This window comes from Lindgomyces ingoldianus, assembly GCF_010093535.1.
Source record: "Lindgomyces ingoldianus strain ATCC 200398 unplaced genomic scaffold BDR25scaffold_13, whole genome shotgun sequence".
Taxonomy (NCBI): Eukaryota; Fungi; Ascomycota; class Dothideomycetes; order Pleosporales; family Lindgomycetaceae; genus Lindgomyces; species Lindgomyces ingoldianus.
The window spans coordinates 488,103-501,752 of NW_022985174.1; the positions used below are offsets into that span (position 1 = coordinate 488,103).

At 47.1% G+C, this 13,650-nt stretch overlaps 6 protein-coding genes across 6 annotated transcripts in view; 3 read left to right on the forward strand and 3 right to left on the reverse strand.

The window, feature by feature from the left end:
* Positions 1 to 397, forward strand: part of BDR25DRAFT_367428 (uncharacterized protein) — a gene marked incomplete at its 5' end in the record, with an annotated part of 4,259 nt that extends 3,862 nt beyond the window's left edge. The window contains one exon of the mRNA XM_033697000.1: positions 1 to 397. This exon is cut by the window's left edge and continues 33 nt beyond it. Within this exon, the coding sequence (XP_033548502.1) occupies positions 1 to 312 (312 nt within the window). The 3' untranslated portion in view covers positions 313 to 397.
* Positions 398 to 2,248: 1,851 nt separating this feature from the next.
* On the reverse strand, positions 2,249 to 3,474 carry BDR25DRAFT_222865 (uncharacterized protein; the record flags this gene model as incomplete). The annotated part of the gene is made up of 3 exons (XM_033685078.1): positions 2,249 to 2,626; positions 2,690 to 3,068; positions 3,131 to 3,474. 3 exons carry the CDS (start codon positions 3,472 to 3,474, stop codon positions 2,249 to 2,251), a joined length of 1,101 nt encoding a protein of 366 aa, XP_033548503.1.
* Positions 3,475 to 3,787: 313 nt separating this feature from the next.
* On the forward strand, positions 3,788 to 4,668 carry BDR25DRAFT_22167 (uncharacterized protein). The gene has a single exon (XM_033685040.1). It carries the CDS (start codon positions 3,849 to 3,851, stop codon positions 4,632 to 4,634), a length of 786 nt encoding a protein of 261 aa, XP_033548504.1. The 5' UTR covers positions 3,788 to 3,848; the 3' UTR covers positions 4,635 to 4,668.
* A 34-nt stretch (positions 4,669 to 4,702) lies between these two features.
* Positions 4,703 to 6,154, reverse strand: BDR25DRAFT_313590 (uncharacterized protein; the record flags this gene model as incomplete). The annotated part of the gene is made up of 2 exons (XM_033691390.1): positions 4,703 to 4,862; positions 4,920 to 6,154. The coding sequence occupies 2 exons, from the start codon at positions 6,152 to 6,154 to the stop codon at positions 4,703 to 4,705; spliced, it is 1,395 nt and encodes a 464-aa protein (XP_033548505.1).
* A 2,605-nt stretch (positions 6,155 to 8,759) lies between these two features.
* BDR25DRAFT_260187 (alpha/beta-hydrolase) lies at positions 8,760 to 9,877 on the reverse strand. The gene has a single exon (XM_033686632.1). The coding sequence runs from the start codon at positions 9,777 to 9,779 to the stop codon at positions 8,808 to 8,810; it is 972 nt and encodes a 323-aa protein (XP_033548506.1). The 5' UTR covers positions 9,780 to 9,877; the 3' UTR covers positions 8,760 to 8,807.
* A 1,235-nt stretch (positions 9,878 to 11,112) lies between these two features.
* Positions 11,113 to 12,881, forward strand: BDR25DRAFT_313592 (uncharacterized protein; the record flags this gene model as incomplete). Its single annotated transcript, XM_033691391.1, has 2 exons — positions 11,113 to 12,004; positions 12,070 to 12,881. The coding sequence occupies 2 exons, from the start codon at positions 11,113 to 11,115 to the stop codon at positions 12,879 to 12,881; spliced, it is 1,704 nt and encodes a 567-aa protein (XP_033548507.1).
* Positions 12,882 to 13,650: the final 769 nt, after the last annotated feature.

Consider the following 13,650-nt stretch of genomic DNA (forward strand, 5'->3'; position numbering starts at 1 on the left):
ACGGGGTCGTGCCGCAGCGTGCTCGAGGGCCATACCGACATCGTCAACGCCGTCGCCTTCTCGCCAGACGGCCAGTATATCCAAACAGATTGCGGTAATATTCCTTTGCACTCGCCTAATACGTCATCGCCCTCGTTCCAACCAGCGCAACTGTCTCATTTCTTTGTACAAGACGAGTGGGTTTCTTCGAGCGAACAGCAGTTGCTATGGCTTCCTTCTGAATATCGACCAACTTGCGCTACAGTCAACAGAAACGCAGTCTTTTTAGGGCATTCTTCAGGTCATACTACGTTCCTTAAATTTCATACATAGGCCTTGTACACACTTTCTTTATCTTATTATATATTTCTTTTCTAATCTCTATTTCATAGAGGGGGCCGGGGAGCAGCAAGTATTTATGTTATTAGAGGGGCATCGAGAATCTTCTATTGTTATGAATGTAACCTTCTATGACCATGTGGCGACAGAAAACGCATGAGACACAGGCGGCGATGCAGCTCATAGACGCATCTAGAAGAGCGCCACATGGTTAGGTACGTTACGACATTTATTATAATACAAATCACTTATCATGTAGCGTATTATTATGTAAGCACGCTAGCTCCCTACGCCAAGAGAATCTTAAGGCTACTTTGCACGGATAAATTCGGAGCGCATGTTCCTAGTGGCTAAGCTTCTTTAAATTCTAGGACTGTCTTCTCTTATAACAGAAGTATTGTTCACGTACTCCGAAACATAAAAAGATGTTAATAGTTGTTGTGCGGCAGGGGTGCGAACCTAAAATCGATAAAGACGTCGTGAACGGACCGATCGACAGCATGACCAAAACCGTTGTATTTTTCATACTGCAGACTAGTTCCTAGAAGAAAAATATCCTAGGAAAAATAAGATATTAACTATATCTTGATAGAGTCGCGAGGAAAAGAGTTAAGATACCTAAACAAGAGGTTCATCTCGTTGCGGGGTGTTTCTCGACCCGCAGTGAGGGACGTTACTTTACCTGTTAGGCCCTGGATGAGCATTGTGCGAGAGTGAATATGTTTGCAGTTACGAAGCTCCCTGAGCTCCGCCACTTGCTCATATACATGGAATCACTGCCGCCTACTAAGCGGCTTGCTGGCTAGCTTACCTCTTTACATATATAGACCCTTCGATACACTCTTCTAGCAATCAACTCAATTCCTCACCGAATTTGTGCTCTCAAAAGTTTCACATAATAGCATACTAGATATTGACCTACTAGGGTTTCGAGGTTACAATTCTGGTCCATATACCGGAAACCGGGAGCGGTGACCATCGCGCGATGATGTTGTCGCTTGGCCTGTCAATAACCTACGAACTTCGTCCTTGAACATTCTCATTCTTGGGAAGAAGATGTCAAATCTAGCAGGGCATATCGAGTCTAGGCACGACTAAATGAAGAAGAGACCAGCGAAGTCAAATCCCTTCGTACGGATGGTAATACATTTGCACAATTTTTCAATGGTGGATCCATGGTGGATCCATGGTGCCAGCTATTGCTTGGATGGAACTATTCAAAGTTGACCAGCAGGGCACCCGTTCACTCACATATTGTCCGAAATATTTCACACCTTGCACTTTCTATCACCCGCTCGCCCGTATGACCTTGAACACCGCTGATAGCTGGGCAACTAATTCTAGAATCAGGTTGCAAGCGCATTGAGTGGCTGTGCACGAAATAGAATGCATAGCATACACCTTTTCATTGCATAACCAGCTGAATACGGCGAAAACGAGAGCACAAAGACACAATGGTCCTCATTGTATTCATTTTGGATATATAAGAGTAAAACTAGGTAACGAGTTTTCACCCCCCCAGTAGTCTGCCAATGAGCTGCTCCACAGCCTTGCCTTGGCAGCGGCCCAGTTTCTCAACGGCGAGGTGAGCGGAGGTGAGCGACAGCAAATGTTGTACAAATGTTGAGACCGGGCTGTTAGGTGACAATATTACTCGGCCCTCGAATTGTGTTCATGTAGCCTATTGCACCGTACCTCTCGTGTATTCTCCTTGAAGAATGAGGACTTGTGAACCTACGCATTCCCTAGAATGGCAGAACTCAAATACAAAATCCAGCCTCCGGGGTGCAACTTAATTCTGACGGCGGACCTCCAAAGGTCTGGAATCAGGCTTTGCACGAAAAAGGCGTCTGCAAACTCTCAGCTCTCTAGCTGCCTCGTGTGATATTTTTCCCACAGTTCGACGCCCACGAGCGAAAATTAAAGTTCCTCACAACTCGTCGTGCGTTTTGGCACCGGAACTTTCCGCCTCGATCTTTATCTCTGGGGCATCGTCACCAAAGACTTGTCCCGATGTCGCCCTCCCTTCAAGAATAGTCATCAACATAGCCTCGACATGGGCGGCAGTAACCTTTCGGGCCTGATTGTACGGAAACACCTGGTCATTCACCGGAGCGTGAACAACCACCGCTGGAAACCTTTCTTCTGAAAGGCCAAAGTTTTTCGCCATGGGACCGTATTCTACTGAATCTGCGACGCCGAATTTGACATATTGCTGGAGCTTCTTAGCGACGGGTGTGAGTTCGTGTCGCATAGTCGTCTGATCTCGTTCTGTGGATGCGAAAATGTAGACTGTGAGTTTACCCGGCTGGAGTTTTGTGAGTTAGAATATCTGTCTTTCGAAGCAAAGGAGCGGGGGATGTGGACTTACAACCATGTACTTGTCAATGTGCTTCTCACTAAACTCTCCAATCAGAGTAGGGGTCGCCATTGCCAGAAACTCCTCTATGTTACTTTCTGTGAAATGCCCGTTCATCACTCTGTTGTCACCGTCCGTATTCTTGTAGCATACAATCGACGGCATGGCAAGTCCTTCCGCGTCTGCACTCGGCATATCGGTAGTGAACCCAAAGACGAGGTCGCGATTGTTCTTCGCAGCTACACTACGAAAGCTTTTAAGGAGTGAGGTTTGGCCTGGGAGGAGGTAGGCGAGGATAACAATGTCATCGATAGTTTTGAACGAGGGAAGCGAGGAGGGTTGAACGTGGGTTACTGTAGGAAGCTCTTGTTTTGTCACATATGATTTAATTCTAATATTTCTTGTTAGACTCATCTTCGTTTGTGAATAAAAGAGGTGGGAAAAGGCACTTACGCGGAACTGGTTCTCCTTCCCCGATATCTGTTTGTTTCATTCCCATGATTCCTGAATAGTCGCACAGCTGGATATGCGTTCACATCGTGTTCTTTGCAAAGTTCTATCTCTTCTCCACAATCTACCGTTACGAAGGGCGTTTTAACGTCCTCAGATGCGAGTTCGAAATTTGTGTTGAAAGAAGAAAGGGATTCGATCGATTTTGAGGTGAACGCTGAGAAGACGAGTTTATTCTCGTTGAGAAGCTTATTGAATGTAGATTTTGAGGCATGTTGTATTAGAACCGCGGAAGCCCAGAATGGCGAAAAGGCGAGTAGCAGCCTGAGGAAGATTAAGGATTTCATAGTTGAGGTGGGCGAAGTTCGATTGCTGCGAAGTGGACGGGAGACAGTAGATAATAAGCGCGACGACAAAAGCCGACCGGAGTTGTTTATCGAGCTAGAAGGCGATCAGAGGTCATTCGATTTAAGAGAACCCCAATCCCAGATGTAGATCAGGCACATCTGCACGTGTCGAACGGTCCTGCAACCCTTGTCGTTTCACATTGGTAACGAAGCGGGCCTGAGGCACAATAACAACCCCACCTGCAGATTGCTTGTATCAGATATCACACGCCATGCAAAAGATTCTTGTTCGCAAAATTTCCATGTAGATTGTCTCAAGTCTGACCGAACTTCCTCGATTGACCGAAATCACGACCATTCCAACCACAGACACCATGCTATTCCTCCAAAGAGTCCTCCCGATTCCGCTGCTGGCTCTGCTCGCAGCGGCATCCATACCGGAAAACTACACTTGCCCGCACCACCTCTACAACATCCAGGTCTTCTCCCAGGACCCGCTGATCATTTACATCCCATCTTTCATCACCGAAACGGAAGCCCAGCACCTCCAAGAGATCAGCCTAGGCAAGTTCCAATCCTCTCAAATCGCCGACCGATCGGGAAAAGAACAAAAGGCCTTCACACGAACCTCGAGATCTACATCTTTGGCCACTGATTCGGTCATACGCTGTATTGAGGAGCGAGCACTTGCATTTCAGGGATATGAGACGCAGAGAGAACAACTAGAGCCGTTGCAGATTGTTGAGTATGAGATGGGCCAGAATTATCGTCCACATACAGATTGGTTTACGAGTCCTTCGCAAACTACCGCGGAGTTTGGTGGGAATCGGATTTCCTCGTTTTTTGTGTACGTTGGTACGTCGGAGTCTATCATCGGGGGCGGTACACAATTTCCGTTTCTTGATGCGCCGAAGGATGAGCGCTGGTGCGGTGTCGTGAATTGTGATGCACCATGGGAAGAGGGAGTGACGTTCCGACCGATTGCAAGGAATGCAGTATTTTGGAGGAATATGAAGGCTGGGACGGACAGCAAGTTGGAGGGTGATAGAAGGACTTTGCACGCGGGGTTACCTGTGCAGAGGGGGTGGAAGTTGGGGATGAATGTTTGGACTAGGGAGGGGGAATTGAATGCTAAGTATAGGAGTGACAATATTGAATGAGATGGTGGAAGTGTAGGAATTGTGTTAAATGGCTATTCATGCATAGATTTTAAGGATAGAGCAATGGGCTATAGAGGTATCTTGCCAATTCCAATCGCTATTGCGCCTAATAGCAAGGCCCAAATCGATATGTGAGAAAAATGTTCAGCGGTGTTGGGAGCAACTTTGGCGGCGACTTGAGTGTTTCCCCCTGATGTCGATGTGCATTGTGCGCCGCATGAGTAGCCACTAGATTATGTTAGTTACAATTCAGCATTATTTTGTACAGGAATGAGGCAAACGTACTCAAGACAACAATTCCCCCCAAGGCTTGCAGCACAACTATACCAACCAATAGGGCAAGATCCGCCTTGTCCGGCTGCGGTTGTTGCAAAAGAAGCTCCTGTGGGGGCTACAATCGTTACACCATTACTGACAATGACGGTAGCACTTGAGGTAGGGATGCAGGTGCCTGTAGTCTGACAGTCTCGACCTACTCTACAACAGCCGCTGGGGTAGTAGGCACTGCAGACGTAGAATCCAGTCGGGCACATGGATGGAAAGGCATCGCTCGAAGTTGGGGTAGCGGAAGTCGTGGCCGGGCCACTTGTTGGTCGGACAGGCGCTGAAGGGGTAACACTGCCGGTTGATGAACGGGTGTCGATACAGGATGTCCCACTGGCACACTGGAGGCCATTCTGGCAGCATCCGCCATTGAGGCTCTGAGGGCAGGAGAACCAACCCGAACTACAGCTAGACGAAGAGCTCGGGACCGGGGTTGATGTTGGAGGTGCCGAGGGGGGTGTTGTTGGCACTACAACGACTGCTGTCGAAGTAGAGCTCGGTGGAGGAGTCGATGGCTGAACATAGGTTATGGATGTGCCAGCGGTAACGCATCCTACATCCAGACAACTGTACCCAGGCAAACAGCAGCCGCCATTAGGACTGCTAGGACAACTTGTATATCCATTCCCGGTATCACAGGAGATGGCTCCGGCACACGTCTGGCCTTTCGGACAGCAAGCCACAGTACCAAAACCATTGTCCGGTATGTTCATGCAAACATCAGAAGCTCCGCAACAGCTATTCGGAGCCCCAATTGATGAACAGTCACTTGTTCCTTCAGGGCATTGGAAACCTCGACTTGACAACAGGTCTCGTGGTGCAAAGCGACGCAGCTGATCGAAGATGCTGCTCTGGAAATGGGGACGCAAGGGAGAAAATGCCTGTATAGTAGAGTTTCTCGACTCTTCCAATTCAGATCTCTTTCCCACTTGTTCTTCATCACCCACAAATATCCAATTGTCAAAGAAGAACATCTCCCCCTCATCACCACTCATTTTCTTTACACCAACTGGCTTCTCTCTCAGCATTCGTTCCTGTATGCTCAATCCTCTCTTCACATGCACTTCATCCTCCGGAAAGTACTTCATATGTTTGGGGAGGTTATGCGGCCATTGTTTTTCTGGGACGACGGGAGCAACACAGAGCAGAAGGATAACAGCGGTCGGAAGGGCGAGGAGGCTGTTTGACAGCTGCATCGGGGCTGACTTCGTATTGAGGCACAAATGCTCTAGATTTCAGTAAAATAGCAAGGTAAAAATATGGTAAGAATGTTGTGAGAGTAAGGACGACTGCTTGGAGTAAGGTGGTTGGGAGATGTCTACTGAGGTCCCGGGCACGAATCGGGAAATTGACGAGGCTGGGACGAGCTGGCGCAACGACCACGTGCCGCATCCATGATCGCAGGGTTCATCCTGGAGTTATATCGGCGCAAATAAAAGCTAGTTTTCCAAGTTGTAAACCGAGGAGGCTGAAGATGAGTCGAGGAGGTAAAGTTAATATTCCATTATGTCATGACAGCTGTTGAAATTCCGCTGGTTCCGAGTCTTGGCATTCTGCCACGTGCAGGCCTCGACCTTTCACATGGTGAAAGCCTCTTTCCACCTCAACAATGCATCACCATATACACTACATTTGGTGGTGGCGCAGTAGTCTCGTAATAACCAACTCCCCTGTCTTTACCCGAGTCACGGGTCAGTGGCCGAGTCACGTGGCATGAGGGATCCTCCGCAGGAGGACCCAGATTTGTATGGGAAAATCCGCCTTCTCCTAACTTTAACGCGACCTACTATCTCTCAATTGCCCCTATTGCTAGGGTTAGCGCAAGAATAAATTAATTTATCTAATTCTATGTTAACGTTAGTATATTTTTAAAGCAAAATCGCACTATAGGTTGCATTAGTTAGATTACCCTAGGCTTGGCACGGGGTGTATAGGCTCCTCGGCCTCTGTACCTCTGCCTCCGACCCTAAGGTTTACTCTCGTTACACCCCCCTATCCTGTATTCACTCTCTGTGACCTGTGTTTCCTGCTCGATACCTCTCACAATTAAAGGGTAGGCGTAGGTTTAGTTGTTAGGATTTATCTACTACTGTTAAGCTAACAACAGCAGGAGGATAAGAACTATAAATCGTTAATGTTCCTAGGGGGCACACTAAAATAGTTTACAAGCAGGAAACACATAAATTTGCGTTGTAGGTTAAGATAGTTTAGGCACGACTTAATTCTGCAGTTATCTGCGTACCAAAATTTACACAGGCGACTAGACCCTCTGGAAGTGTTACGAATGATGATTCGGTCAGGACTCTGGACGTCGCTGCTCTCTTTGATAGGCTATCTCCCGGTATGGATGAAGACGCCCAGGAGCTAAGCGAATCCATATGGGACGATGATGACCTGGGCTATGAAGCCTATCACAACCTGGATACATGATCTGTCTTGGCTAGAAACCACAGATCACCCTGAAGCATATAGTTCCCGCGAATTGCTACTAGAGCAATTCCTAGTCAATCGATCATATTTCCCTGACGCTTGCTTTGCTACAACTAGTATTGGAAATCACTTGTCCATTGCTCCTACCACCCATATCCTTTGTTCGTCACAACGGTTCGACCCTCCAAGCCTGACATAGCACTTGCGTACGGCAGCATCTTAGCCATAGGCATCTCCACCTCGTAACAGGGAGATAAGTGGTCACGTGGTAGAGCCACGAAAATCTCATGAGGCTGGTCATGTTATTACTAGACTAGTAGAGTAGCGGAAGAGTCTGTATTGATGTGGAGCTTCCAGGAGCAGCGGTGATACATAGAGAGATACAGGCACTAATAGATAGTGGCTTGGCCTGGTTCCATTAGACTTAGACAGTCTTAAGATAATTTCAAACCTTACCATTTCCGGCCTGTTTGGTGCACTTTGAAGAGACACAATTCTTCACTGGAACTTGGTTCTGAAGCAACCCTTTATAAGTAATTGAACCCCGACACGCACAACAGTCTCGAATCCTGTCATTGTCCCTGGAACAACACTGAGAACATCATGTTTTGCTCCCAGATGTGAAGTTTATACAAGGTGCGTCACCGCCATAAGAGGAAATAATCTTCTTCCAACAGAAGAGATGAAAGGCGCAACACCAATCCTTCCGTCGGACTATACTGATAGCCGATGTTCCAATCCAGTTCTCTGCAGCAAAGAGTTGATGTATTTTGATGTTTAGACGGTTATGTGGTCCACCTAATCATATGATTACCTAGTAACTACGGGCGGTCCAGCGTCTAGGAAGTTGTAGGAGGAAGGGAGCTGGTAGTATGTTCGTTCTGGTCCGGCTTGAAAATGCGACCTATTGAAGTCGAGAGCAGAGTGGGATGGCCAAAGGACCTATGACATTACCATCGGAGATTTATACAAGGCAACAGCCGCTACTCTTTTCGAACTACCTGGTTATGTCACTAATTTATAAGTAGTCATCATCTAGCGAGTGAAGCGCTGAGACACAGCATTCAAGGAGGCCCAGGTGATCAACCAGTTTTACAACAGCATCTACTGGACAGAGTTGAAATTAATGCTCCACCAAGGCGACCTCCCTATACAGACGGGTGAAGATACACCTATTTGATGATTTTCACCACTCTGTATTAAACTAGATTAAGGTCAGAACTTGGGTTAGGTACTCTATTTTCTCCCATATTCCACATAATGGACGCTTATATTATTCTTAGAAATTTCCGTAGAACGCCTAATTTCTCAATGAGAAGGGACGAAATTGTTTGCACCTTTGAAGGTTTGCTTAACCGCAGTGGTCTAGTGCAATTTTATTCGCGGCATTAGAGCTGACGTCCATATTCTAGTCATCTACTATCCCCTGGCGGTTATCTCTTGACCATGGTTCCATCCATCCAACCCCTTTACAAACTCCACCAAATCTCTCAACATGTCTGCCGAATACCAATGCCCAAGCTCTGAATATTGCTTCCAACTTACATTTACGCCAACCTTTTTCAGAAATTCAGTCGCCTTCTTCCCTAAGTCGCATTGCACCTTCTCATCCTCCGTCCCATGGCCCATGAACACTGGGATATTTTTCACTGTAATTTCTTCACCATATCGGGAGACAGGAGCATTCATTTCCAGTTCTTCTCGAAGCCACTCTACCACTCGTTCAAGATTGCTTTTCTTCTCCTTCCCTTCGTCCTCACTCCTCTCAAATAGGAAATCGTCCCCAGTGTCCTCTTTCCCTTCCTCATCATCGTCTAGTGCCTGCAACATCCCCTTCCGAAAAGGCAGCCAGCCACACATCCCCGCAAAGCCCGCAATACCCTCCGTCCTCCTCTCTGCCTTAGCCTCTCTATCCCACAGCATCAACGTCACTAACCCAACCGCACAACCTTGACTCAATCCCACAAGCACTACATTCCCTCCCCCAACCTCCCTCACCGCCTCTTCCAGCAATCCCTGCAAATATCCCGCACTCTCCCGCAAACCCAGCACACTCAGTCCCTCCCGATACTCCGGCGAATGTGTAGCGATTTCCCACATATCGAACCATTGGTGGGTGAGGCTGCGTTTGTAAACGACGGCGCGCCGCAGTGATGCAGTAGGGAAAATAAATTTAGTGTGTGGGAAATGAGATTGGAAAGGTTGTGATGGAGAGGGGAAGGGAGTGTTTGGGAGTGGGGTTACTGGATGCGAGAGGAAAGGCGAGGCGAATTTAGAGGCTGTGGAGCCGCGACCGTGGAGGATGATCATAGTAGATTTGTGAGTTTGTTTAGGGAGTATTGTTATGGGTTGTGGATAGGCTGATGTTTTAGAGGGGGTTGAAGAAGCCATGAATCGAACCTTGTGCTCCGAAGGTGGTATTAATGATATCGTTCTCCGTGCCTCAGAACGAATAGAATATTGAAAATTCTAGTTAAAGAAGGGTTTAGGCTCTCGATGCTCTTCCGAGAGACCTTGAGCATCGAGGTTTGAAGGATGGCTGCCTAATTACTAAGCTGTTTACGTACCGTGTTTCATCGCACGGCCCCTCGTAACGCACAGTTTTTAGATGCTACCCATTAACTCTTAAGGCTGTACAGCTCTATAGAGCTTATTGTAAGGATGGGGCTCTATAACACTGCGCCAATACAACCAAAAAGGTGCGAATAATCAACCAACAGTTGATTCTGCGTACAGAATAGTATATATACCTGTCGCGCGTAAGGACCCTAGTACAGGCCGCTTCCGGCCTTACGGTGCATTATCGCCCTTGTAAGGACCAGCGGCCTTACACCAGCGGCCTTACACTTATAAAATAAAGAAGTTTTCTAGAGTTACAAGAAAAGCTCGCTAATTACTTAATCTATTATACAAGAAATTTTTTAGGAAGGTTAATCTGCCTGTTATATTAACTTTAGGCTTGTTGAATGGGCTCCATGCTAGCTATGCAAAGCAAAGAGGTTTGCACGGTGTACACATCGCGCGGGGGGGTTGCAGGTAACTGGTGTTGATTCTTCTTGTTCTAATTCTGTGCGAAGGAAAGGGGTATTTATCTGTCTGTGCGTACGACCGTGACACAAGACCATGACACGTGACGCCCAACCGCGTATCCAAATACTGCTATTCGGACAAGGCTAGTATAAGCGCAGCAACCTCCATAACTCACTTATCCTAATATAATCTTCCTTCTTATCCTTATTGCTAGTAATTAGCGTAGAAGCCTTCTTCTTGCCTAGCTAACTAGATGTCCTTCTTAAGTTGCGCAGCAGCTTCTTAGGCAAACTTTGCCTCTTTTTTTTAAGCTGCCTTAACGCGCTGCTCTTAGAGTTAGATTTTTTTTTTGCTACTACCTTTATGCACTTTCTCTTTTTTGGCATACACGCTTTCTCTACCTTCTCTGCCTTTTTAAGCTTTATTTTTTCTCCTTAGTTATCAAGCTTTCTTATTAAGATCTTTTTAAGCTTAAAGATTACATGCTTTATGTACTTTATTTAGTAACTAAAAGACTGCTCTACTTATTATGCAGAATCGCCTGAGGGCCATTGTAACTGGGGATTTAGGCTGGGTGGAAAACAGGGAGAGCCTTCCGCAATCGAACGCCAATGCGGCACTGCCCCCAAAAGCAAGCATTTTGCCTTGCGTTAATAAAGTTATCGTATTTTAGTTGTCCATTTGCACCTCCATCATGTCTACTCCACCAGCAAGTATAATGAATATTTCTCCAGAAACCGGGGTTCACGCTCAAGTACCTTCCCCAGGGTATTCGGCTCAAGCGCCCAACCCTACCGCCAGTAGTTCATCGTCTAAGAACAAATTCAGTGCCAATACTGGGACGTCCAAGTCTCTGAACGGCCTCTCCACTAGCGTTCTGTCTCAAAGTGTCGGAGGCCAGACTATTACACGACCTGCGGAATACGAGACCTTTGTCCATGATTCCGCACAAAATTTCTCTCATCTCAAACCATTGGGCAGCTTCCTTTCTTGGAACTCTGAAGCTGAGGCAGAGATCACACTGGTTAAGTTTAGGAAAGGCCTTGAACCAGTATTCGAGCGCAGCATTCCGGAAACGGATTTGGAAACTTGGCTCGAAAAAGATACTGAGCAACAGCTCTACGTTGTGGAGAACATCTCCCCGAACGTAGTGAGGCTACTTGGTGGCTACTTCAAGATCGACCCTCAATTTTTCGTTGACTACCTCGATATCGTCCTCCTAGACGAGTCTAAAAAAGGAAAGGCCAGAGAGGGCAGAGTGGCAGGTCCGCGCCCTTGGTACCGTTTGGGTGATATCGAGAATCACCTACCTTCACTACGATCTGTAGATGGCACGAAAGACCATGTCTTCATCCGCTTCGTTGGGCCGAGGGAATATCATCCAAAGGTTGATGGTGCAGCAGCAATTGAGTTGCGCGAAAGACTGGACCCCGACCCAAAGTCTGCAAATGTAGAAAGAATCGCCGGTGGCCATAATCCGATCCAGCTTGATGACAGCACAGTTTGGCCGGTGGCTCTGGCTCGTCACTCTGCTGCGGCGTGGTTTAGTAGAAGTCCTCAAGCTACTTCTGGCGACTGGCTAAAGGGTGAGTATTGAGAACTCTATCTCTATCTCAAATTGGATAGGGCGATTGATGGATCGTGGTGACAGGTGTTATTCTTCTCGATCCACCTTTCGAGTCCAGCCAGGCGTCACTCGACAGACAAAGATCCAAGTACCGATCTTTTGCAAATCTTCCTTTACCGGGACAGAAGAAGACTCCGCACGATTTTCGCGACACGTACCTCACGTCGCTCCTTCATTGCTTCCGCGCAAACGAAGCGCTAAAGCAAGCCAATCCTTCGCCAATAGCGGTATTACAGGACGTGTATCGGATCGTAGCTTCGGAATGGATAGCCGTGAACGCATACCTCGAGCGGGATCTAAATGCTATTGAGTGGAAGTTTGAACAAAAGACCCCCGATCTCGACTTGCTCGAGATTCTTAATAAGCTATTCATGCTAAGGCGTCGAACGAGAAAGTACCAAGCACTAGTAAACGATCAGCTGCAGTTGAGGCTTCCTGATCATTGGCAAAACAATTCCGCTAGCGCCCAGGATCTAGTGCGCGCTGCCATGAAGACTGATTTCGAGCAAGTCCAAGATCTCATCCGCGCCAATGATGACCGAATCACTCAAACTACAAATCTCATCACGTCAGTCATGTCCGTTCTCGAGGGACAGAAATCGGTTGCACAGAATAAGAGACTCACATTTCTCACTATCCTGGCGGCGATCTTCGTACCATTTAACGGCGTCGCCGCCATCCTTGGGATGCAGACAACTTTTGGCCCCGGCGGAAAACATTTCTGGGGATTTTGGGCTATTTCTGTTGGAATAGTTACTTGTAGTGTGCTTGTCTATGGTGCCATTCACAACAAATTTCGCCCAAAGAAAATACTTGGACGAGTCGCCCGCGGATAAAACGAACACTAATTATGAGCCTAAATAGTAGTGAAATCTCCATCTGGCTTCCGTGATGACTATAGCAGCAATTCATGTTAGATAGGGCCTATCTACCTAGCAGACAAAGAGTTACTTTTCCAAATTGCTTCTCTGTAACCGTTCTTTTGGATAGTTACTTCCTGTATACTGGGAGTAGTGGCAGGAGGAACAGGAAGTAACATTAATGTGCCAGAAAGTAACAGTCTTGCTGGGGAAGAACAGGCAACTCACAACACTAAGCTTGGCGTATGCATTGAACAATTTTCATTGATTCTATATGCGCCGCCCACCCCTTCGCCCGTCCGCCCACAAACCATCCCACCTCCCTCCAACTCTATGGAATTCCTTTATACTTGGGAGTCGGCAAATACCCCTTTCATGAAGACCATTGATGCACTACACAAAACTTGGATTATATCCCAACATGCAATCCAACATTCAGTGAGTGAAATATTGCGTGCCGTTGGGAGATATATGATAGTTGTACATATAATGTGCAAGGATAGTACCCCATTTAGCACCTAGCCAGCAGTTTTTGTCGTCCCGAACTCGTGAAAGCGGATCGATCCTAGGTTTCGAGAGCCGAATCCCGCAGGATCCTGTAGGATTTCGTTGAGTTCGGCAAGTGTAGCTAGGTATATCCGGTGGGCATGCCTTTTACATGGATGGGACACGGGAAGTGTCCATATGTTTGGTCTAAGTTGAGATTCCAGAATGCAACCAGTGCAGCAACCGTTCGCCTCGAGTA